The following is a 19166-nucleotide window of genomic DNA, read 5'->3' on the forward strand; positions in this document are numbered from 1 at the left end:
TCCGAAACCCTCCAATGATTACCTATCCATCTCACATCCAGCAGGAATTCCTTATCATCAGCTTCAAGGCACTCAATCAACTCTCTCCCTCTTCCCCTCCTCTCCTGTACAGCCCAGTCTGCACACTTTGCTTGCTATTAAATTCTGCGATCACGATGATGATGACGATGACTTTCGGACAGCTATGAAACACAGCAGTAGCTTAAAGTCCACTTCACTGGCCCATCCCCAAAGGGATGCTGTAGTTTGCTCCTCTCTAATGACGCTCTTTCCTCTTCGGCTTCTTCACCTCATCTGCCTTACCACCGCTAGCCCTCTCTTTCTGGTGTCTGTCTTCAAAGATGTTGACGGCTTAAAAACAAACGCTCGCATAAGCCTTTTATAGGGAAGGTATTGATAAAGAAATATAACAAGCCGAACCGCCCCAGTAGGGACTCCGCTCTACAGAAATCGGCACTAATTCCGCACAAATTGAAAGTTCAGTTGCCAATGCCAAAAAGCAAACAAGTCTTTCCCCACATAACACTGGCCAAAACCCTGGACAAAACCTTTAATGATTTCATCTGTCTCCACACTACCTCTCCTTTCAAGAATTCTCAAATTAAAGGAAGCATCATGAAGGGCCGCTGTAGCCCCATCTGACTTCTAAAATTACCAAAAGGGTGCAAAAACAAACTTCAAACATAATCCTATGATTTAGCCTTCAATTCAAACTTGGCTTCAGACGCACTCTTCCAATCACTTAGTACGATGCCTGGCTCTCGGAAGGCACTTACTAAATAAAACTGATTGATTTAAATGACAGGGATCTTGTCTAATTTACCTTCCAAGTGAAGATGGGCACTTAACTATTCTGAACGATGAAAAGTTAAATTAAGTAAGGCTTAGATTTGCCATTTTCTTACCGGCCTTCTGGACTGCTAAATGGCTTTCATTTTAGCGGGGTGCAAGAACTACACTTAAAGCTTAAGAGATCCATTTAAGGGCCAAAAATTGCTTCTAATTATCTGGGGGAAAAAAAAATAAGCCATCTGGGAAACTCACTTCTCCCTTAAAATAAAGGCGAGGGCATCGTTTTCAATCAAAGGTAATTATAAACGGTCACTAGACCAAACGAGTTAAAGAGTTTCCTGAATGGCCATTTGGTTGGGCGAATTTGGACTCAGGTGCATTGACCTATCAGGCACCTTTGTGAAAATTATCATTTGTCGTAACTTTTCTTCCATTAAGCTGAGAAAGAATATTTCCCAGCCTCTTTCATCATGCCCGGCATCAAGACTTACAATATCCTGCTTTGGAGGCTTCACACATTTGAAGCTCTAAGCTTACGCTTTAAATGCAGCTCTTTCTAACTGCCTATGCCCACTGTGAAAGAGCAGGTGGCCATGTTCTAGGAAGTAACATCAAGGAATAATCAAAGTCCAAACAACTAGCAAGGCATGGTGTGCGTTCAAGAGATTCAGGAAATAATTTCTACTCGACTATGATGTTGGCTTTAATGAATGCAATTGGAAATACTTGGAAAAGTAACATTAAAATATTCAGCAGTAACGCAGGTCGGGGAAAAATAACCTTAGCTTAAAATATTTTTCCTATAAAAAAAGTCCATAATGAAAATCGAAATAAGATAATGCCAAAGTAATTTACTAGACTTCATCAATGACTCATCTGTCCTTAGCTTTTTTAAAAAACAACACAGCACACAGATCCTTAACATCAACTGCCTGAGCCTCACAGAAAGAAGAAATAGAAAAAACAGAAATAATTGTACAGTAAGCAGTGTTGGTCAATTTCCACTGTAGTCACTTCCTTAATCCAAAAGCAGATTCACTGGCAAAGCATTTTACCTGGAATGCTACACAGAAAGCCATAATGGAACTAGGGGAAAAAAGGGAGCTGGGCCAGAAAGAAAAATCAGGTGGCTCTAAGCCTATTACTGGAACATATAATTCTCAGTGTGGGAAAACACTCTCGGTCATCAAAATAATGAAGAGGCGACTTGTCAATTTACCGCTTCCATCCCCCTCGCCCCCCGAAATCTCATCTTAAGTGGACCTCCGTACTATCCAGCAATGCTCACTAATTTAAGATGATAGCTTTCTTGAGGTTGGAGCATATATTTTGGAAGTCAGGTATATTTTCCCGCATGGAATGCTACTGGACTGCTTTACTGAATTCTCCTAGCTCAGATCCCCTTCCTTTTATTATTATTACTATTATTATTATTATTATTAATAACAACAACGATAGTATTTGCTAAGCGCTTACTATGTGCCAAGCACTGCTCTAAGCGCTGGGGTAGATACAAGGTTATCAGGTCGTCCCACGTGGGGCTCACAGGCTTAATTCCCATTTTACAGATGAGGTAACTGAGGCACCAAGAAGTTAAGTGACTTGCCCAAAGTCACACAGCTGACAAGTGGCGCAGCCGGGATTAGAACCCACGACCCTCAGATTCCCAAGTCCGGGCTCTTTCCACTAAGTCACGCTGCTTCTCACAATATTAAAAATATCGTCATTGGGAAACACGCCGGTTCCATATGCACAGGTGTTAAACACAGGTTAGAAAATTTAAGTCAAATGCCTTATCAAAAAATTGTGGAAGAGGACAGAATTTCTTCATTATAAAAAAGCACAGCAGATTATTCAAACTGGGAAAAGTTTGGATAGAAAACCTTTGTCCACAACTAGACCCAAAACCTCTTTTCCCAATAAAATGTCTTTCAGAATTGTTAACAAGCAGCAACTATAGCTGAAGAACATGTTGATTTTCCTTGTCTACAGCTTATCTTGTGAAAGAGGTTCTAATGAACAATAAAAATTTTATTAAAAACAATCAGCAGGAGGCAAAATGAGAAATGAGGAGACTGGATAATCCCAACACTGGATGATCAGACCCTGAATAATCAAGATCCGAGTGTCGCTCTACTGAAGTTTTCCTGATTAAGGGCTGTTTCAAAATTATTGAAATAAAGTTTGAAAGAAAGAGTCCTGGTTTAAAAATCAAACAAAACACCCCCACATGAGACCAACGAAGTACTCCAGACTTCCTAGCAGCCAACTCTGGAAAGGAATCCTTTCAATCTGTACAATTTTGTTCGGAAAGCCTAGAGAAGAAGGGGGTGGGATTTAATTATAGCCTACGAAGAGATATTGTCTGAGAGATGGTAAGAAGCTGCTATCAGTTTCCCCCGAGTACAAGCAGAATGAAAAGGCTTTAATTGCAAGAGGGATTTCTTCAGACATTCGGATCCACTTCCCGACCGTGACGGCTGGGGGACGTAGGGATGATGCATTTACCAAGGGACGCTGTTGACTCTCCTTCTCCGGAGATCGCACGGCAAAATGTAGAGGCCGCGATCGTTCGCAGACGGTTTGGACGTCCTCCGTTCTGGAGGCCGAGGACTGGACCCCATGACTTCCCGATACGTCCTTCTCTCCCCCTTTTATGGCGACCCATTCTGGCGCCATCTTTAAGGCAGCCGTGTAGATCCTCCAACCAAATTTTTCTATCGGACTGCTTTCACAATCTATCAAAGACCTTAGCCCGCCGTCCATTTTTCTATACGTCCCAATCTGAAGTAGAGATTAAACCAGACCTCTACGATAGCAATCCGACATCAAGTTGCCCAACGTAACGGAGACCGCCCCCAAATCGAACCACGGGTCACCCAACTTGACGCCGTGCTAATGTCGCTCTAGCCAAACATTTTCACAGTGGTTTTTTCCCGCACTTACCTGGTCTCTCTCATGGGGTAGAAGGCTGACAGGTGGTAGAGAGGATGGGAAAGCACTGGAATATTTTGAGGCTCCTTTGCCTTCTAAACTACCATAATTCACCCTATATTGAGGTCCATCTTTCAGTAACCTCCCATTATTTACAGCACGTTTGGCCCCCAGTCGTAATCGTTGCTGAAATACGGGGTTGTTGGTAGTGCTCGACAGATCGCTTTGACTGCGGAGATACTTCTCAATATTCTTCAGGGAGGAGCCATTTGGTTCCTGGAGCCCTTCGATTGCTCTTCTTAAAAGTTTATTCCAATCCACGTTGCGCAGATCATTACATGACCCCCTGGCCCCCTTAGCTGATTTGGGAAAAGTGCCTGGTTTAACCAAAGAAAAACGCCCAGGATTGTCTGGGTCCTTATAGGACGCGAGGCCTTTGTTGGTAACTTTGAGAACAGAGCCATCTTGAACGCTCAGCTCCAACTGCTCAGAGACCGTCTTCTTATCTAATCCATGGGAAGCACAGACTGCATGGCAGATTCTTTCTTCGGATGGCCTCTGCTTCTGCTTTTTGACCTTTTGTATAGCTTCAAGAATCCACTCTGTGTAAAGTGGGTTGGCAAGTTTTACCATGGTTGACTAATGATGTCTTCCAGCCAAGAGTTACCCATAGATATTCTCCTTAGATCTGAACATCACCTGCATCTGCAGAAGTCAGTCACGCTTTTAAAAAACCACCAGAGATTTCCAAGCTCTGTTCAGGAACACCTCACAAACATCCATCCTTAAATATGAGAAAGGTGACGGGGGTACTGCTGTGTTGAAATCCTTCTGGTCTCGTCAACTGGGAAAAACTGCGCTCAGGTGAGGGACATCTTTAATCGGGAAGGCAAACGAGACCTGAAAGACAGAAAGGGCGAAAAAATTCTTACTGTCGTGATACTGAAAAGTAAAAATTAGAAATATTATTTAACAAGAAAGGACTTTCCCCTGAAGTTAGCAAGCGCTGCAGCAGACAGAAATTGCATAATGACCGATTCAATCAGTAGGCAATTTCTATTATGAGAAAAATGTTAGGGGAAATCCTGTCATACTGAGACCTTAAAAACATTTAACAACATGAAGCTCAATGCTCCCAGTGCCTGGTTACTCCCTGGCAAAAAGGTGGACACTTTGGGAGGACCATTAACTCTTTCAGACAATTTACTGCCAGGAAATACATTTAAGGATGAAGAAAACTGGGTTCGATCTGATAACGAGCAGATTTTCCAAAGGGTGTCTCAGCCTCTCATAGCACAAAGGATTCTGGTAAACAAAAAGCCACTCTTTTCTTTTTCCTGTGTCACTCTCAGTAGACACAATTCACCATTTATTTGATTTAGTTCCTTCTTTCTAAATAAAAAGAAATGAACTCCACTCTGAGCGTTGGTCAGTATTGCATAGAAATCACTTCACCAGATGCTGTCACGCAACTGCCTCTAGGGTGGAATACGCTGGACATTATCACACGAGCAACCGTTATAACGGGAAGTGGGTCTCTCCAAAAAGGACCTAAATTTCACTACGTTCCATTATTTCATCTTTTTTAATCATCACAAACAACAAATTCACTTCTTTCATTTTACCCTTCCAAAGAAAACTCCGGGAAAGGAGGGAAAATTGTTTCAAAGTTAAAATCTAAAAGAAGCTTTAGGCAGATTTGTTTTTTTTAATAATCTATAACTGACTCTTGGAGAGAGCTCAACTGATTGTGAGCACCTGCGGCACCAGGGACCGGGTCTGATTCTCATCCACGTGTTTCTCCACCCCAACCCCCAAGAGTTTAGTACGGTACCTCGTCCACGGTAGGAGCTTAAGGCATCCCGTTACGACGACTTTTACAATCTTGATACCACAGTGAACAACAGAATACCTGGAAATACTCTGGGGAAGGGGCCCACGCCCTCCAAGATACTGACGGAGGGGCCATAAAATCCTTTCCGGACTCTCCCACGACACTTCTTGGCCCACTGATCTCTGGAGCACCTGGGGCAGGGAAGCAGCTTGCGCTCATCCCGGGGCATCAGCTTGATTTCCAAGTTGGGGGGCACCAAGTAATACTCACAAGATCTGGATCCACACTGGAGCGGCAAGTAAGACCAATGGAACCGTACTGCCCAGTCACCACGCTCCAGCACTTTCCGCACCACTCTTGCCAGTAACCGCCAAAAGAGAAAAGTGGTAGGAAAGATTGCCGGAGAGGGCCCTAAGAAGTCAGGAGGATCCTCGACGTCTTTTATAATGAGGGGGAATAAATTCTACGCCCCCCCCAAAACCCGATTATAACTTGAGCTTCCTATACTTTCCTTAAATAATCAAATGTGAAATAAAAATGTCAACTAAAATGAAAATTGTCAAAGGAAAAAAAATCTATGTTACCTGATAGAAATTCAACTTACTAGTGTTAGCAATTTACTTATTAAGAGAAAAAGGAAGAAATACCAGATGCAGTGGAAGATGTCTGCCCAGATCCTAGCCAAGTAGGAGATTCTCCAGATCTTCAGGTAAATCTGCCAAAGGGGGAAAAAGAAATAGGTAAAATTGCCCGGGATAAATCCACAACTATTCAAAACACGACTGGTATTAACTACACACCAATAAAAACAACAGTATTAAATGTATGAGTAAGCTGGTCTGTCTCCTTTTGGCGGTGTAACTTTTACAGGCCACTTAAGGTTCATGAAGTGAGTAATCAGTCAACAGTATTTACTGAGCGCTTACGCTATGCAGAGCACCGTACTCGCCCTCGGGGAAGAGCATAATAGAGTTGGTAGGTGGGATCCTTGCCCTCAAGGAGGCTACAATCTAGCAGAGGTGATGGCCTGAGAAATCCAATTTCTTGGTCCCAAAACATACCTCAAGTGAGAACATTTCGATCTCTTCAACCGCCTCTAAGTGGATGATTCCCAAATCCACTGCTCCAACCCGGACCTCTCTCCTCTGCATCTCTACCAGGTCGTCCCACGGCCTCCTCAGACTAAACACGTAGAAGAGAGAACTCTTCATCTTCCCTCCAAACCCTGTCCTCCCAACACTAAACACGGTTATCCTCCCAATCTCAGAATCACATAACCTTGGCATTAACTTTGGTCCATCGCTCTCCCATTCAACCCACACAGTCACTCTGTCACCAAATTTTTCAGTTCGGCCCTCCAAATATCTCTAAAAATCTGCCCTTTCCTCTCCACCCCAACTGCTGGCACTCTGATCCGAGCACTTCTCCTAATCCCATCTTGACTGCTGCGGCAGCCTCCTTGCTGACCTGTCTCTCCCCACTCCAGGCCGTACCTCACATCTCTGTTGCCAGAACGCTTTTCTAAAAAAAATTAAATAAATAATAAACTCTCGCCATGCTTCCCCGCTCCTCAAGAACCTCCAGATCAAAGAGAAAATCCTCCCATTGGCTTTAAAACACTCAATCACCTCGCCCCCTCCCATCTCATCTCACTGATTTCCTCCTCTACCCAGGATGCACATTTGGTTCTTTTAATGCCAACCTACTCACTGAACCTCAATCTTGTCTATCTAATAATAATAATAATGTTGGTATTTGTTAAGTGCTTACTATGTGCAGAGCACTGTTCTAAGCACAGGGGGAGATAACAGGGTCATCAGGTTGTCCCACGTGAGGCTCCCAGTCTTAATCCCCATTTTACAGATGAGGTAACTGAAGCACGGAGAAGTTAAGTGACTTGCCCACAGTTAGCTGACAAGTGGCAGAGCTGGGATTCGAACCCATGACACCTAAGACCGGGCTCTTTCCACTGAGCCATGCTGCTTCTCTAGGTTGGCATTTGTTAAGAGCTTACTATGTGCAGAGCACTGTTCTGAGTGCTGGGGGAGATACAGGGTCATCGGGTCGTCCCACGTGAGGCTCACAGTTAATCCCCATTTTACAGATGAGGTAACTGAGGCCCACAGAAGTGACTTGCCCACAGTCACACAGCTGACAGGTGGCAGAGCCGTGATTCGAACCCATGTCCTCCGACTCCCAAGCCCGGGCTCTTTCCATTGAGCCCCGCTGCTTCTCTCTGTCAACCCCTTGCCTAGGTCCCCTGGGCTGAAATTCCCTCAACCGTATTTACTGAGTGTTTACTGTGTGCACAGCACTGTACGAAGTGCTTGAGAGAGTACAATATAACGGGATTGGTAATAATAATAATGACGATGGCATTCGTTAAGCAGTTACTGTGTGCCAAGCACTGTTTTTAGCTCTGGGGGAGATACAAGGTAATCAGGTAATCCCACGTAGGGCTCACAGTCTTAATCCCCATTTTACAGATTAGGTACCTGAGGCCCAGAGAAGTTAAGTCGGAGAAGCACCACGGCTTCGTGGATACAGCACGGGGCTGGAAGTCAGAAGGTCATGGGTTCTAATCCAGGCTGTGTGACCTTGGGCCAGTCACTTCACTTCCCTGGGCCTCAGTTACCTCATCTATAAAATGGAGAGTAAGACTGTGAGCCGTATGTGGGACAGGGACTACGTCCAACCTGACTACTTTGCATCTACTCTAGGGCGTAGAACAGTGCTTGGAACGCGGTAAGCGCTTAGCAAGTACCATTATTATTATAATTGTTATTATTATTAAGTGGTTTAATTTAGAACCCACATCCTCTGACTCCCAAACCAGTGGTCCTTCCACTAAGCCACGCTGGTAGACACATTCCCTGCCCACAAGGAGTTTACAGTCTCGAGGGGGAGACAGACATTAAAATAAATTACGGCTACGTACATACGTGCCGAGACCGGGGTGAATAACGGGTACAAATCCAAGTGTGAGGGGGGACGCAGAAGGGAGAGGGAGTAGGGGAAACGAGGGCTTAGTCAAGGGGAGGTGATTTAAATAAGACCTTGAAGCAGGGGAGAGTGAACCTTTTGTCTCATATTCATTCAATGGTATTTACTGAGCACTTACTCTGTGCAGAGCACTGTACTAAGCGCTTGGAATGTACAATTCGGCAACAGATAGAGACAATCCCTACCCACTGACGGGCTCACAGTCTAATCGGGGGAGACAGAGAGATAAAAACAGTAGCCATAAATAGAATCAAGGGGATGTACATCTCAATAACATATGAAGGGGGAGGGAGTTGCAGGCCACAGGCAAGATGAGGGTGAGGGGTCGGCAGCGATACAGACGCTCCCCATCTTCGAAGCCTTAGTAATAATAATAATAATAATAATGTTGGTATTTGTTAAGCCCTTACTACGTGCAGAGCACTGTTCTAAGCGGTGGGGTAGATACAGGGAAATCAGGTTGTCCCACGTGAGACTGAGGCTCACAGTCTTCATCCCCATTTTACAGATGAGGGAACTGAGGCCCAGAGAAGTGAAGTGACTTGCCCCCAGTCACACAGCTGACAAGGGGCAGAGTAAAATTCACATCTCCTCCAAGAGGCCTTCCCCCGTTAAGCTTTCCTTTCCCGTGACTCCCACTCAGTTCTGCACCAGAGATGCACTTGGACCTCTTGTCTTTAAGCCCCTGAATCCTCACTCCACCCTCAGCCCCACAGCACTTATGTACATACCCATAATTTATTTATATTAATGTCTGTCTCCCCTCTAGGCTATAAGCTCCATGTGGGCAGGGAATGTTTTAACCAATCCTGCTGTATTGTACTCGCTCAAGCTCTTAGTTTAGTGGTCTGCATAAGGTAAGCACTCGGATACTATTGACTGATTCTAGTTGATAAGAAAAAAGTCATATCAAGATGACATTCCATTTTGTCTAATCAGGAGAAAATGCTGTTATTTATTCACATCGATCTCTCAAAGTGAGAAGTACCACGGCTTAGTGGATAGAACACGTCCCTGGGAGTCAGAAGGACCAGGGTTCCAATCCCAGCCCCGCCACACGTCTGCTGTGTGACCCTGGACAAGTCCCAACTTCTCGGAGCCTCGGTTACCTCATCTGTAAAATGGGGCGTGTGAGTCCCATGTGGAACAGGGACTGTGTCCAACCTGATTAACTTGTATCCACCCCAGCGTGTAGAACAGTGCTCGGCCTATAGTAAGTGCTTAACGAGCACCATAATTATTATTATTATTTCAACTGCAAAAAGACCTAGGTTTTAAACAACTTAAACCCAATTCATTTTTTTAAAAAATCCACGTTTCTACTCAATGTATGTAGGGTGAGAAAGGCTGATACACAGGGAGATATTTTACAATACAAAACATGATCACAAATGAGCTGTAAAATAGGGATGAAGACTGTGAGCCCCACGTGGGACAACCTGATCACCTTGCATCCTCTCCGGCGCTTAGAACAGTGCTTTGTACATAGTAAGCGCTTAACGAATGCCATCGTTATTATTATTATTATTATTATGGACATATATGACTTTGGTAGAAAGGACTCAGTTTGATGCACATTCTGTGGGTTGCACTGCAGTAAAATAAATGATCTTTTCCGCAATAAGAATTGCATTAGGTTCTCTTTAAAATAACCTAATACAATCCTCACCCCTTTCTCTTTCCTCTCTTAAGCATGCACACCTAAACATCCCATCCTTCTGTTCATCTCAAGATTAGCTTTCACCTGATACCACCCATTGTGAAAGTCAGGAGAGGGCGAAAGAACTATTCTTTACTCCTGGAGCAATCACAATGAGATGAATATAATCAGTATCTATTAATGTCCGTGATCTCCTTGTTTCACCTGAGGTTCAGACTGTTTAAAGAACATACTATTACTACCTGAATTGACCAAACATTCCATTTTGAAAATAAATAACACAGATCTGGGGTTTTCCTCAATTCCCTAACATGGAATTTGTCAGATTTCATTAGGTGAAAGAGCTAAATCACACTTTGTTTTCTATCTTCTGAACTTTGAAAGTTTTCCTTGCCACAGTAATGTAGACAAGAGAGAGCACCAGAGGGTAATCAAAGCATCCATTTAAAACTCTCTCACTGAGACAATAGTTGGCCAACATCATTTTCTACAATTAATCAATCGTATTTATTGATCACTTACTGTGCGCAGAGCAGTGTACTGAGCGCTTAGGAGAGTACGATATGACAAAGTTGGTAGATACATTCCCTGCCCAGAAGGAATTAACAGTCAAAAGAAACCAAAAGGGGTGGGGAGATCTCAATTTCCTAATTTTCTTATAAATATTCATGATTAGTGCAGTTTTTTCATACTTTTCATAGCTATAATAATCATTAAGATAAGACAGAGCAGCGTACAAGTTTATGCCAACTTAAAATGCATTACTACTCTTTAAAGATTGTCCACAGCTGCACACATTCCAGACGATGTCCTCCAACTTCTGATGCGCCACTGGTAATCATTTCCTTATCTTTGGGTCATGAGCATATAGCTAAAGCCTAAAATAATGATAAGGAAGTCATACAGTGAAAACAAAGTTTACCCTTCGCTTTAGTTTCCACAGAGCGATCTCTGAAAGTCAGACTGGTAACCTTAAGTTGCACTTTTGTAGTTTAATTGAGGGTTCTTTAAAATATTGGTTCCTCTTTGCTTCTCATTACCCTGGAAGCTTAAGTTTTTTAAAAAAATTCATATTAATATCATCATCTTCCTGGGATTTCCAAATCTAAAACCCTTCAAAGAACTCGAAGTGTCACCTAAAGTAGATTTATGAGAAATTCAACTCTGTTATCAGACGCTGTGCATCGAGAAAGAATTTAATTCAAGTCTTTCAAACAAATACCCAAATCATCAATAACCTATTAAGCTCTCCGTAAACCCTAGCAAGGATTTTAACATCCTAATTTTAAATCGGAAAAAGACGAGGAACTGGGTCTACTTAGTTGCGCCTGCAGTCAAACTTGCTCAGTATTTATAGTCTCTCAGCATTCTAACATATTGTTAGCAACCTCCCAGGAAATTTGATCCCTTGTAAAACAGAGTGTTTTTATTGAGAAGCATAAAAGTCATTTGAAGCTGGCAGGTCTTTGAAGTCAGAGTACACTGATTAGCAGAGATAATATTATAACTAAGCACTCTCAATTTAGAACCGATCAACTAACATTCAAGTACTTGTTTTGACAGCTGAATATAGCTACCACTCCTGGAACTTTTCAGTTAAGAGCTGGCCCTAGCCATTGTTGGACGATCGGCGCAAAAAAAAAAAATAAATAACCCAAAAAACCCACCAACGATACAGGATTAGAAAAATAAGCCTGACAGCTACAGGATTTTTAAAACATCTTGAAATACATAGACTATTTTGGAATTGTGGAATTAGCCATTATTGACCACTTCAGAAATCCAGAGCGCTTGAAAAGCAATTCCAGTTTTATTTTAGGACTTTGAGAGATAATTGGCAACGCCACGGCTCAGCCAATCATTTTCCTACTCTGCAGCTCAAACGGTAAGTAGTGTCCTTAAATGGTCCTTTAAGCGTCCACATGTAACGATTAGAACTGCATAAACCTCTCTTCGTTTGCGCTAACTATTGTGAAGAAGGCAAACTCTAAATTCGATTCGAGGATCTGTTGTTGGTTTGTTTTGTTTTTTTTAATGGAACCGATGAGGAAAACTGGGTAATCTGCTGGTGACCTGTGATGGGTAATTTCACGCAACGCCTTACTACCTGCTCACCCTCTCTCTTTTGACTGCAATAGAATCGGAGAGAGATCGAGGAGAAGAAATAGAGGTAAGTTTAGAGAAACAAAAATAGATCTTGCACAGGATATATATAGATCCTCCTCACAGGAGTGAGGAGGGAAGTCTGTGGGAGGAGGTGAGAGGGAGAAGCCCTTTTTATGAATACTTATGTGCCTCAGAGGGATAGTTAGAGGATAATCTTGTGCAAGAGAGGGTTTTATGAGTTCATTGAAAAAAGGGTACTGGCAGAATGCAAATTAATCACAATCAAACTCTTTCTCCGTACCCCTCCTTTCTGGCCTACCATCTCCCATTCTGCAGGGTGAAGACTGATTACCTGCTATTCACCCGGCCTCACCCTTCTCACCTCAACTGGGTTTCAAAAACCCCAATTCCGTCCCTCTCGGTACTTTTCAGGAAACTTTTTAGGAGTGCGACGATAGCATCATCCACAGTATCAGAAGCCTTTCAGTTGTGCTACTTAGTATCCCGGCTCTGCCACTCGTCAGCCGTGTGACTGTGGGCAAGTCACTTCACTTCTCTGTGCCTCAGTGACCTCATCTGTAAAACGGGGATTAACGGTGAGCCTCACGTGGGACAACCCGATGACCCGGTATCTCCCCCAGCGCTTAACAAATGCCAACATTATTAATTTAGCACCGCTACATTAGGAAGGCGATTCCCGCTCCAACGGCCGGGAACCTCGGTTCACCTTTTGGTAAAGAATACTCTTACGAAGAACCGGTATTCCCTGACATCCTCCTCTCTGGCCATAATAGCTCTCCCTTCACCGAGACCCCTCTGATGATTCGGTTCCCAACTCATACCCCATTCCACGGCTTCCCCGGTGCCAAACCCTACGGCTAGCGACGGGCGTTCTGCACGCGGTAAGCGCTCCGTAAATACGACCGAATGAAAAGTCCGGGAGCCAATCGCATCCATTCCCCACACACCTTCTATTAACCCCGCCTTCTTCGAATAAGAAAGACTGACTGCTTATGGGCGCGAAGGTGTGGCGAGCTAAATATACACGGATATAATCGCTCAATCCTAACTACTACAGTCAAGAAATGTCTCGCCCCAAGTCTCCGCTCCAAACGTATTCATTCCTACCCCTCCGCTCCTAAGAGCTCGACCTCAACACATTCAACTCTCTACTGCGATAGAGAAGCAGCGTGGCTTAGTGGAGGGAGCGTGGGCTTGAGAGTCGTAAGTCGTGGGTTCTAATCCCGACTCTGCGACTTATCGCTTTGTGACGTTGGGCAAGTCACTTAACTTCTGTGCCTCAGTTGCCTCGTCTGTAACATGGGGACGAAGACCGTGAGCCCCGCGTGGGACAACCCGATCACCCGGTGTCTGCCCCGGCGCTCGGAACCGTGCTTGGCACATAGCAGGCACTTAACCAGTACTGACATTATTGTTATTATTATTATTTGACTTCACCATCCCGTCCCCTACAACACGAATCACCTTCGGATCCCCACCCAACTAGGCAGCCTCCCCGCTCAAGTTTCATCCTACTCTTCCCCCCTTCAAAAATGACCACGACCCAACACCACCGTTTCTTCCAGCCCAGTTTATTCATCCATCACAGTATCCGGAACCCACTTCCAAATCCCACACGCACACACAAAAATCCACCCGGTTTTTGCCTAATCTCCTCTCAGACCCACTCCCACCATCGCTCTTATCACACCCGCTTCCCACCCGGCACGGCTGCTCCCATTTGCGGCCCCTTCTCTCCTTCTGGAAAGTTCCCAAACCGTCCCACCTCACTGCGAGCTACTGCCCTACCCAACCGACGGTATTTGCTGAACACCTCCCGTGGACAGAGCGCTGTACTAAGCGCTTGGGAAGAGTACACTCTCCCATTCCTTACCCGATCGATCAATGGTAGTGAGGACCTACTGGGTGCAGAGCGCTGTTCTAAACGCTTGGGAGAGTACACTCTCCCGTTCCTTACCCAACCAATGATAGGTACTGAGCGCCTACTGGGTACACAGCACTTTTCTAAACATTTGGGAGAGTACACTATCCCATTCCTTACCCGATCAATGGTACTTATTAATAATGTTGGTATTTGTTAAGCGCTTACTATGTGCCGAGCACTGTTCTAAGCGCTGGGGGAGACACAGGGGAATCAGGTTGTCCCACGTGGGGCTCACAGTCTTCATCCCCATTTTACAGACGAGGGAACTGAGGCCCAGAGAAGTGAAGTGACTCGCCCACAGTCACACAGCTGACAAGTGGCAGAGCTGGGATTCGAACTCACGAGCCCTGACTCCAAAGCCCGTGCTCTTTCCACTGAGCCACGCTACTTCTCCACTTATTGAGTGCCCACTGGTTGTAGAGCACTGTACTAAACGCTTGGGAAGAGTACACTCTCCCATTCCTTACCCAGTCGATCAACGATAGTTATTGAGGACCGACTGGGTGCAGAGCGCCGTTCTAAACGCTTGGGAGAGGACACTATCCCGTTCTTTACCCAACCAATCAGTGGTAGGTACCGAGCGCCTACTGGGTGCGGAGCACGTTTCTAAATGCTCGGGAGAGTACACGGTCCCGTTCCTTACCCGACCAATGATAGGTACCGAGCGCCTACTGGCTACAGAGCACTGTCCTAAACATCGGGGAGAGTACACCATCCCATTCCTTACCCAATCGATGGAATTTATCGAGTCCCCACTGGTTGTAGAGCACTGTACTAAGCGCTTGGGAAGAGTACACTATCCCATTCCCCGCCCACAACGTGTTTACAGTCTAGACGGTCCAGAGGCTCAACTCACCTCCCTCCGTCACCACCTCGGGTCCCTTCGACATCTCACGTAAGGAAAAAACCAAACGTCTTGCCGACACCTTTCACCTCCGTCCCTCACCATCTCGGGTCCCTTCGACATCTCACCTAAGGGGTGAACCCAAAGCCTCGCCATAACCTTTCACGTCGCTCCCTCGCCACCTCGGGTCCCTTCGACATCTCACCTAAGGAAAACGAACGTCTTGCCGTAACCTTTCACCCGGCTCCACCATCTCGGGTCCCTTCGACATCTCACCTAGGGAAAGACCCAAACGTCTGGCCGTAACCTTTCACCTCCCTCCACCACCACCTCGGGTCCCTTCGACATCTCACCTAAGGAGAAAACCAAACGTCTCGCCGTAACCTTTCACGTTGCTCCCTCGCCACCTCGGGTCCCTTCCGCGTCTCGCCTAAGGAAAAAAACCAAACGTCTTGCCGTAACCTTTCACGTCGCTCCCTCGCCACCTCGGGTCCCTTCGACATCTCGCCCGAGGAGAAAACCGAACGTCTTGCCATAACCTTCGGGCCCCACCTTCACCTCGCCCCAAAGCATTCTGTCACAGTGCCGCCAACCCTCTCCGCGCCGATATTATTTTATTTTTCCCGCAGGCCTCGCGGCACCTCCAGGAGGTTCCCCCGCCCCGCTTCCGTTTAGACCGTGAGCCCGTCGGCGGGCAGGGACCGTCCCTACCCTTGCCGAACTGTCCATTCCAAGCGCTCGGTCCAGCGCTCCGCACACAGGAGGCGCTCAGTGAATACGACTGATGTAGCAGGGCGGGGCCTCTCCCGCCCTCCCTCCCTCACACCTTCGGGCCCCCCAGACGATAACGATGAGAACGGTGCGCGTGAGGCGCCTCGTGCCGTCTAGACCGTGAGCCCGTTCTGGGGCGGGGATCGACTCCGTCGCCCAACTGCGAGTGCCAAGTGCTCGGTCCAGTGCACATAGTAGGCACTCAATAAATACCATTAAGGGCGGGCCTCCCTCACACCTTCGGGCCCCCCGAATGATCACGGCGAGAACGGCGTCTGTGAGGCGCCCCGTGCCGTCCGGACCGTGAGCTCCCTCTGGGGCGGGGATCGACTCCGTTGCCCGATTGGGCGCGCCAAGTGCTTAGCACGGCGCTCTGCTCAATAAATACGACGGAATGGATAAGGGCAGGGCCTCTCCCGCCCTCCCTCCCTCACACCTCCGGGCCCCCCGAACGATGACGACGATGAGAACGGCGCGTGTGAGGCGCCTCGCGCTGTTTGGACCGTGAGCTCATCTGGGGCGGGGGATCGCCTCTGTTGCCCGGTTGTGCGCGCCAAGCGCTCAGCCCAGTGCCGTGCACATAGAAGGCGCTCAATAAATACCATTAAGGGCAGGGCCCTTCCTGCCCTCCCTCACACCTTCGGGCCCCCCGAATGATGACGACGATGATGAGGACGGTGCGTGTGAGCCGCCTACGTGCTGTTTAGACCGTGAGACCGTCCCGGGGCGGGGGAATCGCCTCTGCTGCCCGGCTGTGCACGCCCAGCGCACGTAGTAGGCGCTCAATAAATACGATTAAGAGAATGGAGGGTGTGAAGCGCCTCGAGCAGCTCAGCACAGGGCACCATGTAGGCGCTCAATAAATACGATGAAGAGAATGGAGTGTGTGAAGCGCCTCAAGCAGCTCAGCACAGTGCACCATGTAGGTGCTCAATAAATACGACTAAGAGAATGGAGCGTGTGAAGCGGTAGAAGCAGCGTGGCTCAGTGGAAAGAGCGCGGGCTTTGGAGTCAGAGGTCATGGGTTCGAATCCCAGCTCTGACCCTTGTCGGCTGTGTGACTGTGGGAGAGTCACTTCACTTCTCGGTGCCTCAGTTACCTCATCTGTCAAATGGGGATTAAGACTGTGAGCCCCACGTGGGACAATCTGATTCCCCCGTGTCTACCCCAGCGCTTAGAACAGTGCTCTGCACGTAGTAAGCGCTTAACAAATACCAACATTATTATTATAGCAGCTCGGCACAGTGCACCATGTAGGCGCTCAATAAATACGATGAAGAGACCGGAGCGGGTGAAGCGGCTCGAGCGGCTCAGCACAGTGCACCATGTAGGCGCTCAATAAATACGATGAAGAGACCGGAGCGGGTGAAGCGCCTCGAGCGGCTCAGCACAGTGCACCATGCAGGGGCTCAATAAATACGATGAAGAGACTGGAGCGGGTGAAGCGCCTCGAGCGGCTCAGCCCAGGGCACCATGTAGGCGCTCAATAAATATGATGAAGAGACCGGAGCGGGTGAAGCGCCTGGAGCGGCTCAGCCCAGGGCACCATGGAGGCGCTCAATAAATAGGATTAAAAGAATGAAGCGGGTGAAGCGCCTCGAGCGGCTCAGCCCAGGGCACCATGTAGGTGCTCAATAAATATGATGAAGAGACTGGAGCGGGTGAAGCGCCTCGAGCGGCTCAGCCCAGTGCACCATGTAGGCGCTCAATAAATACCATTAATAATAATAATAATGTTGGTATTTGTTAAGCGCTTACTATGTGCAGAGCACTGTTCTAAGCGCTGGGGTAGACACAGGGGAATGAGGTTGTCCCACGTGGGGCTCACAGTCTTAATCCCCATTTTACAGATGAGGGAACTGAGGCACAGAGAAGTGAAGTGACTCGCCCACAGTCACACAGCTGACGAGTGGCAGAGCTGGGATTCGAACTCATGACCTCTGACTCCAAAGCCTGTGCTCTTTCCACTGAGCCATGGGAGCGGGTGAAGCGCCTCGAGCGGCTCAGCCCAGGGCACCATGGAGGCGCTCAATAAATACGATGAAGAGACCGGAGCGGGTGAAGCGCCTCGAGCGGCTCAGCCCAGGGCACCATGGAGGCGCTCAATAAATAGGATGAAGCGCCTGGAGCAGCTTAGCCCTTGGGCTCGTTCTGGGGCTGGGGGGGGATCGCCTGGGCTGTGCCCGCCCAGCGCTCAGCCCAGTGTTGTGCACACGGGAGGCGCTGAGCGTGGCGGCCGGAGGGGGCGCTCGTTGGCCTTCGCACCTCGGAGCGCCCCTCCCCCGCCCTTCCCGGCGGGCGCCGCCAGGGGGCGTGTCCTCGCGCGCGCCCCTCCCCCCCCCCCCCGACCCCGGCCGGCCCCGCCGTGACCCGCGCGCGCGCGCCGGTGGGAGGGGCGGGGGCGCGCGCGCTCGGGGGCGCGCTCCTCTCCCTCCCCCCTCCCTCGCAGTCTCCTCCCCGCCCCCCCCCTCCCGGGAGCGCGCCGCGGGCGGGGGGGGGGGTCAGACCTGGTCGCGCGCCGCCAGCTAGGAGAGGAGCCGCCGCCGCCGCCGGTCCTTCCCCGGGGAGGTGCCGCCGCCGCCGTCGCCGGGGGCCGGAGCTAGACGGCCGCCATTTTGTGTCCCCCCGTTGTTGTCGTTGACATGAATCCGACATGACACTGATTACAGCCCAATGGAGTCTCATTAAACCCGCGCCGCCGCCCCGCCCCGCCGCGGCGCCGTCGGGCGGCGCCTGGGCCGCCGCGGGCTCCCCGTTGGCCGCGCCGCCCGTCCGTCCCGCTCCGCGCCGCCCATTGGGCGTCGCGCCCGTCCGTCAGGCGCCGCCCCGCCCCCCGACCCGGCGGGGCCCCCGCCCATTGGCCCCGCCCCGCCGGCCCCGCCAATGGGCGCCGCCGCCGCCCCGCGAGCCCCGCCCCCGCCGCGCTCCCACCCCATTGGCCCGGACGGACGAACGGCGCGCCGCCATTGGCCGGCCGACACGTCCGTCGCCCGCCGCTCGGGCCGGGGGCGCGCGCCGGGCCGCGCGCCTCCCCCGCCCCCGAACAATGCCGCCGCGGGCCCGCGCCTGCCCGGGCGCGCGCCCCCCCCCCCCCCCCCCAGCTCTGCGACCACGTGCCCCCTTCCCTCTGCTCCTCCCCTTCCCCTCCCTTCAACACTGGGCTCATTTGTACATATTATTTATCCACCTCCCTATTGATTTTGTCAATGAGGTGTCCATCCCCCTCATGCTGTTTATCGCGCTTAGGTCGTCTTGTTTTTATCCGTCCGTCTCCCC

At 48.6% G+C, this 19166-nt stretch overlaps 1 protein-coding gene across 1 annotated transcript in view; it reads right to left on the minus strand.

The window, feature by feature from the left end:
- Positions 1 to 18600, minus strand: part of KAT6B (lysine acetyltransferase 6B) — a 255301-nt gene extending 236701 nt beyond the window's left edge. The window contains exons 1-3 of the mRNA XM_029061133.2: positions 18398 to 18600; positions 6208 to 6275; positions 3739 to 4626 (exon numbers count right to left, since the gene is read on the minus strand). Of these exons, the coding sequence (XP_028916966.1) occupies positions 3739 to 4359 (621 nt within the window). The 5' untranslated portion in view covers positions 4360 to 4626; positions 6208 to 6275; positions 18398 to 18600. The remainder of the gene's footprint in view (positions 1 to 3738; positions 4627 to 6207; positions 6276 to 18397) is intronic.
- Between the last annotated feature and the right edge of the window lie 566 nt (positions 18601 to 19166).

This window comes from Ornithorhynchus anatinus, chromosome 3 (genome assembly GCF_004115215.2).
Source record: "Ornithorhynchus anatinus isolate Pmale09 chromosome 3, mOrnAna1.pri.v4, whole genome shotgun sequence".
Taxonomy (NCBI): Eukaryota; Metazoa; Chordata; class Mammalia; order Monotremata; family Ornithorhynchidae; genus Ornithorhynchus; species Ornithorhynchus anatinus.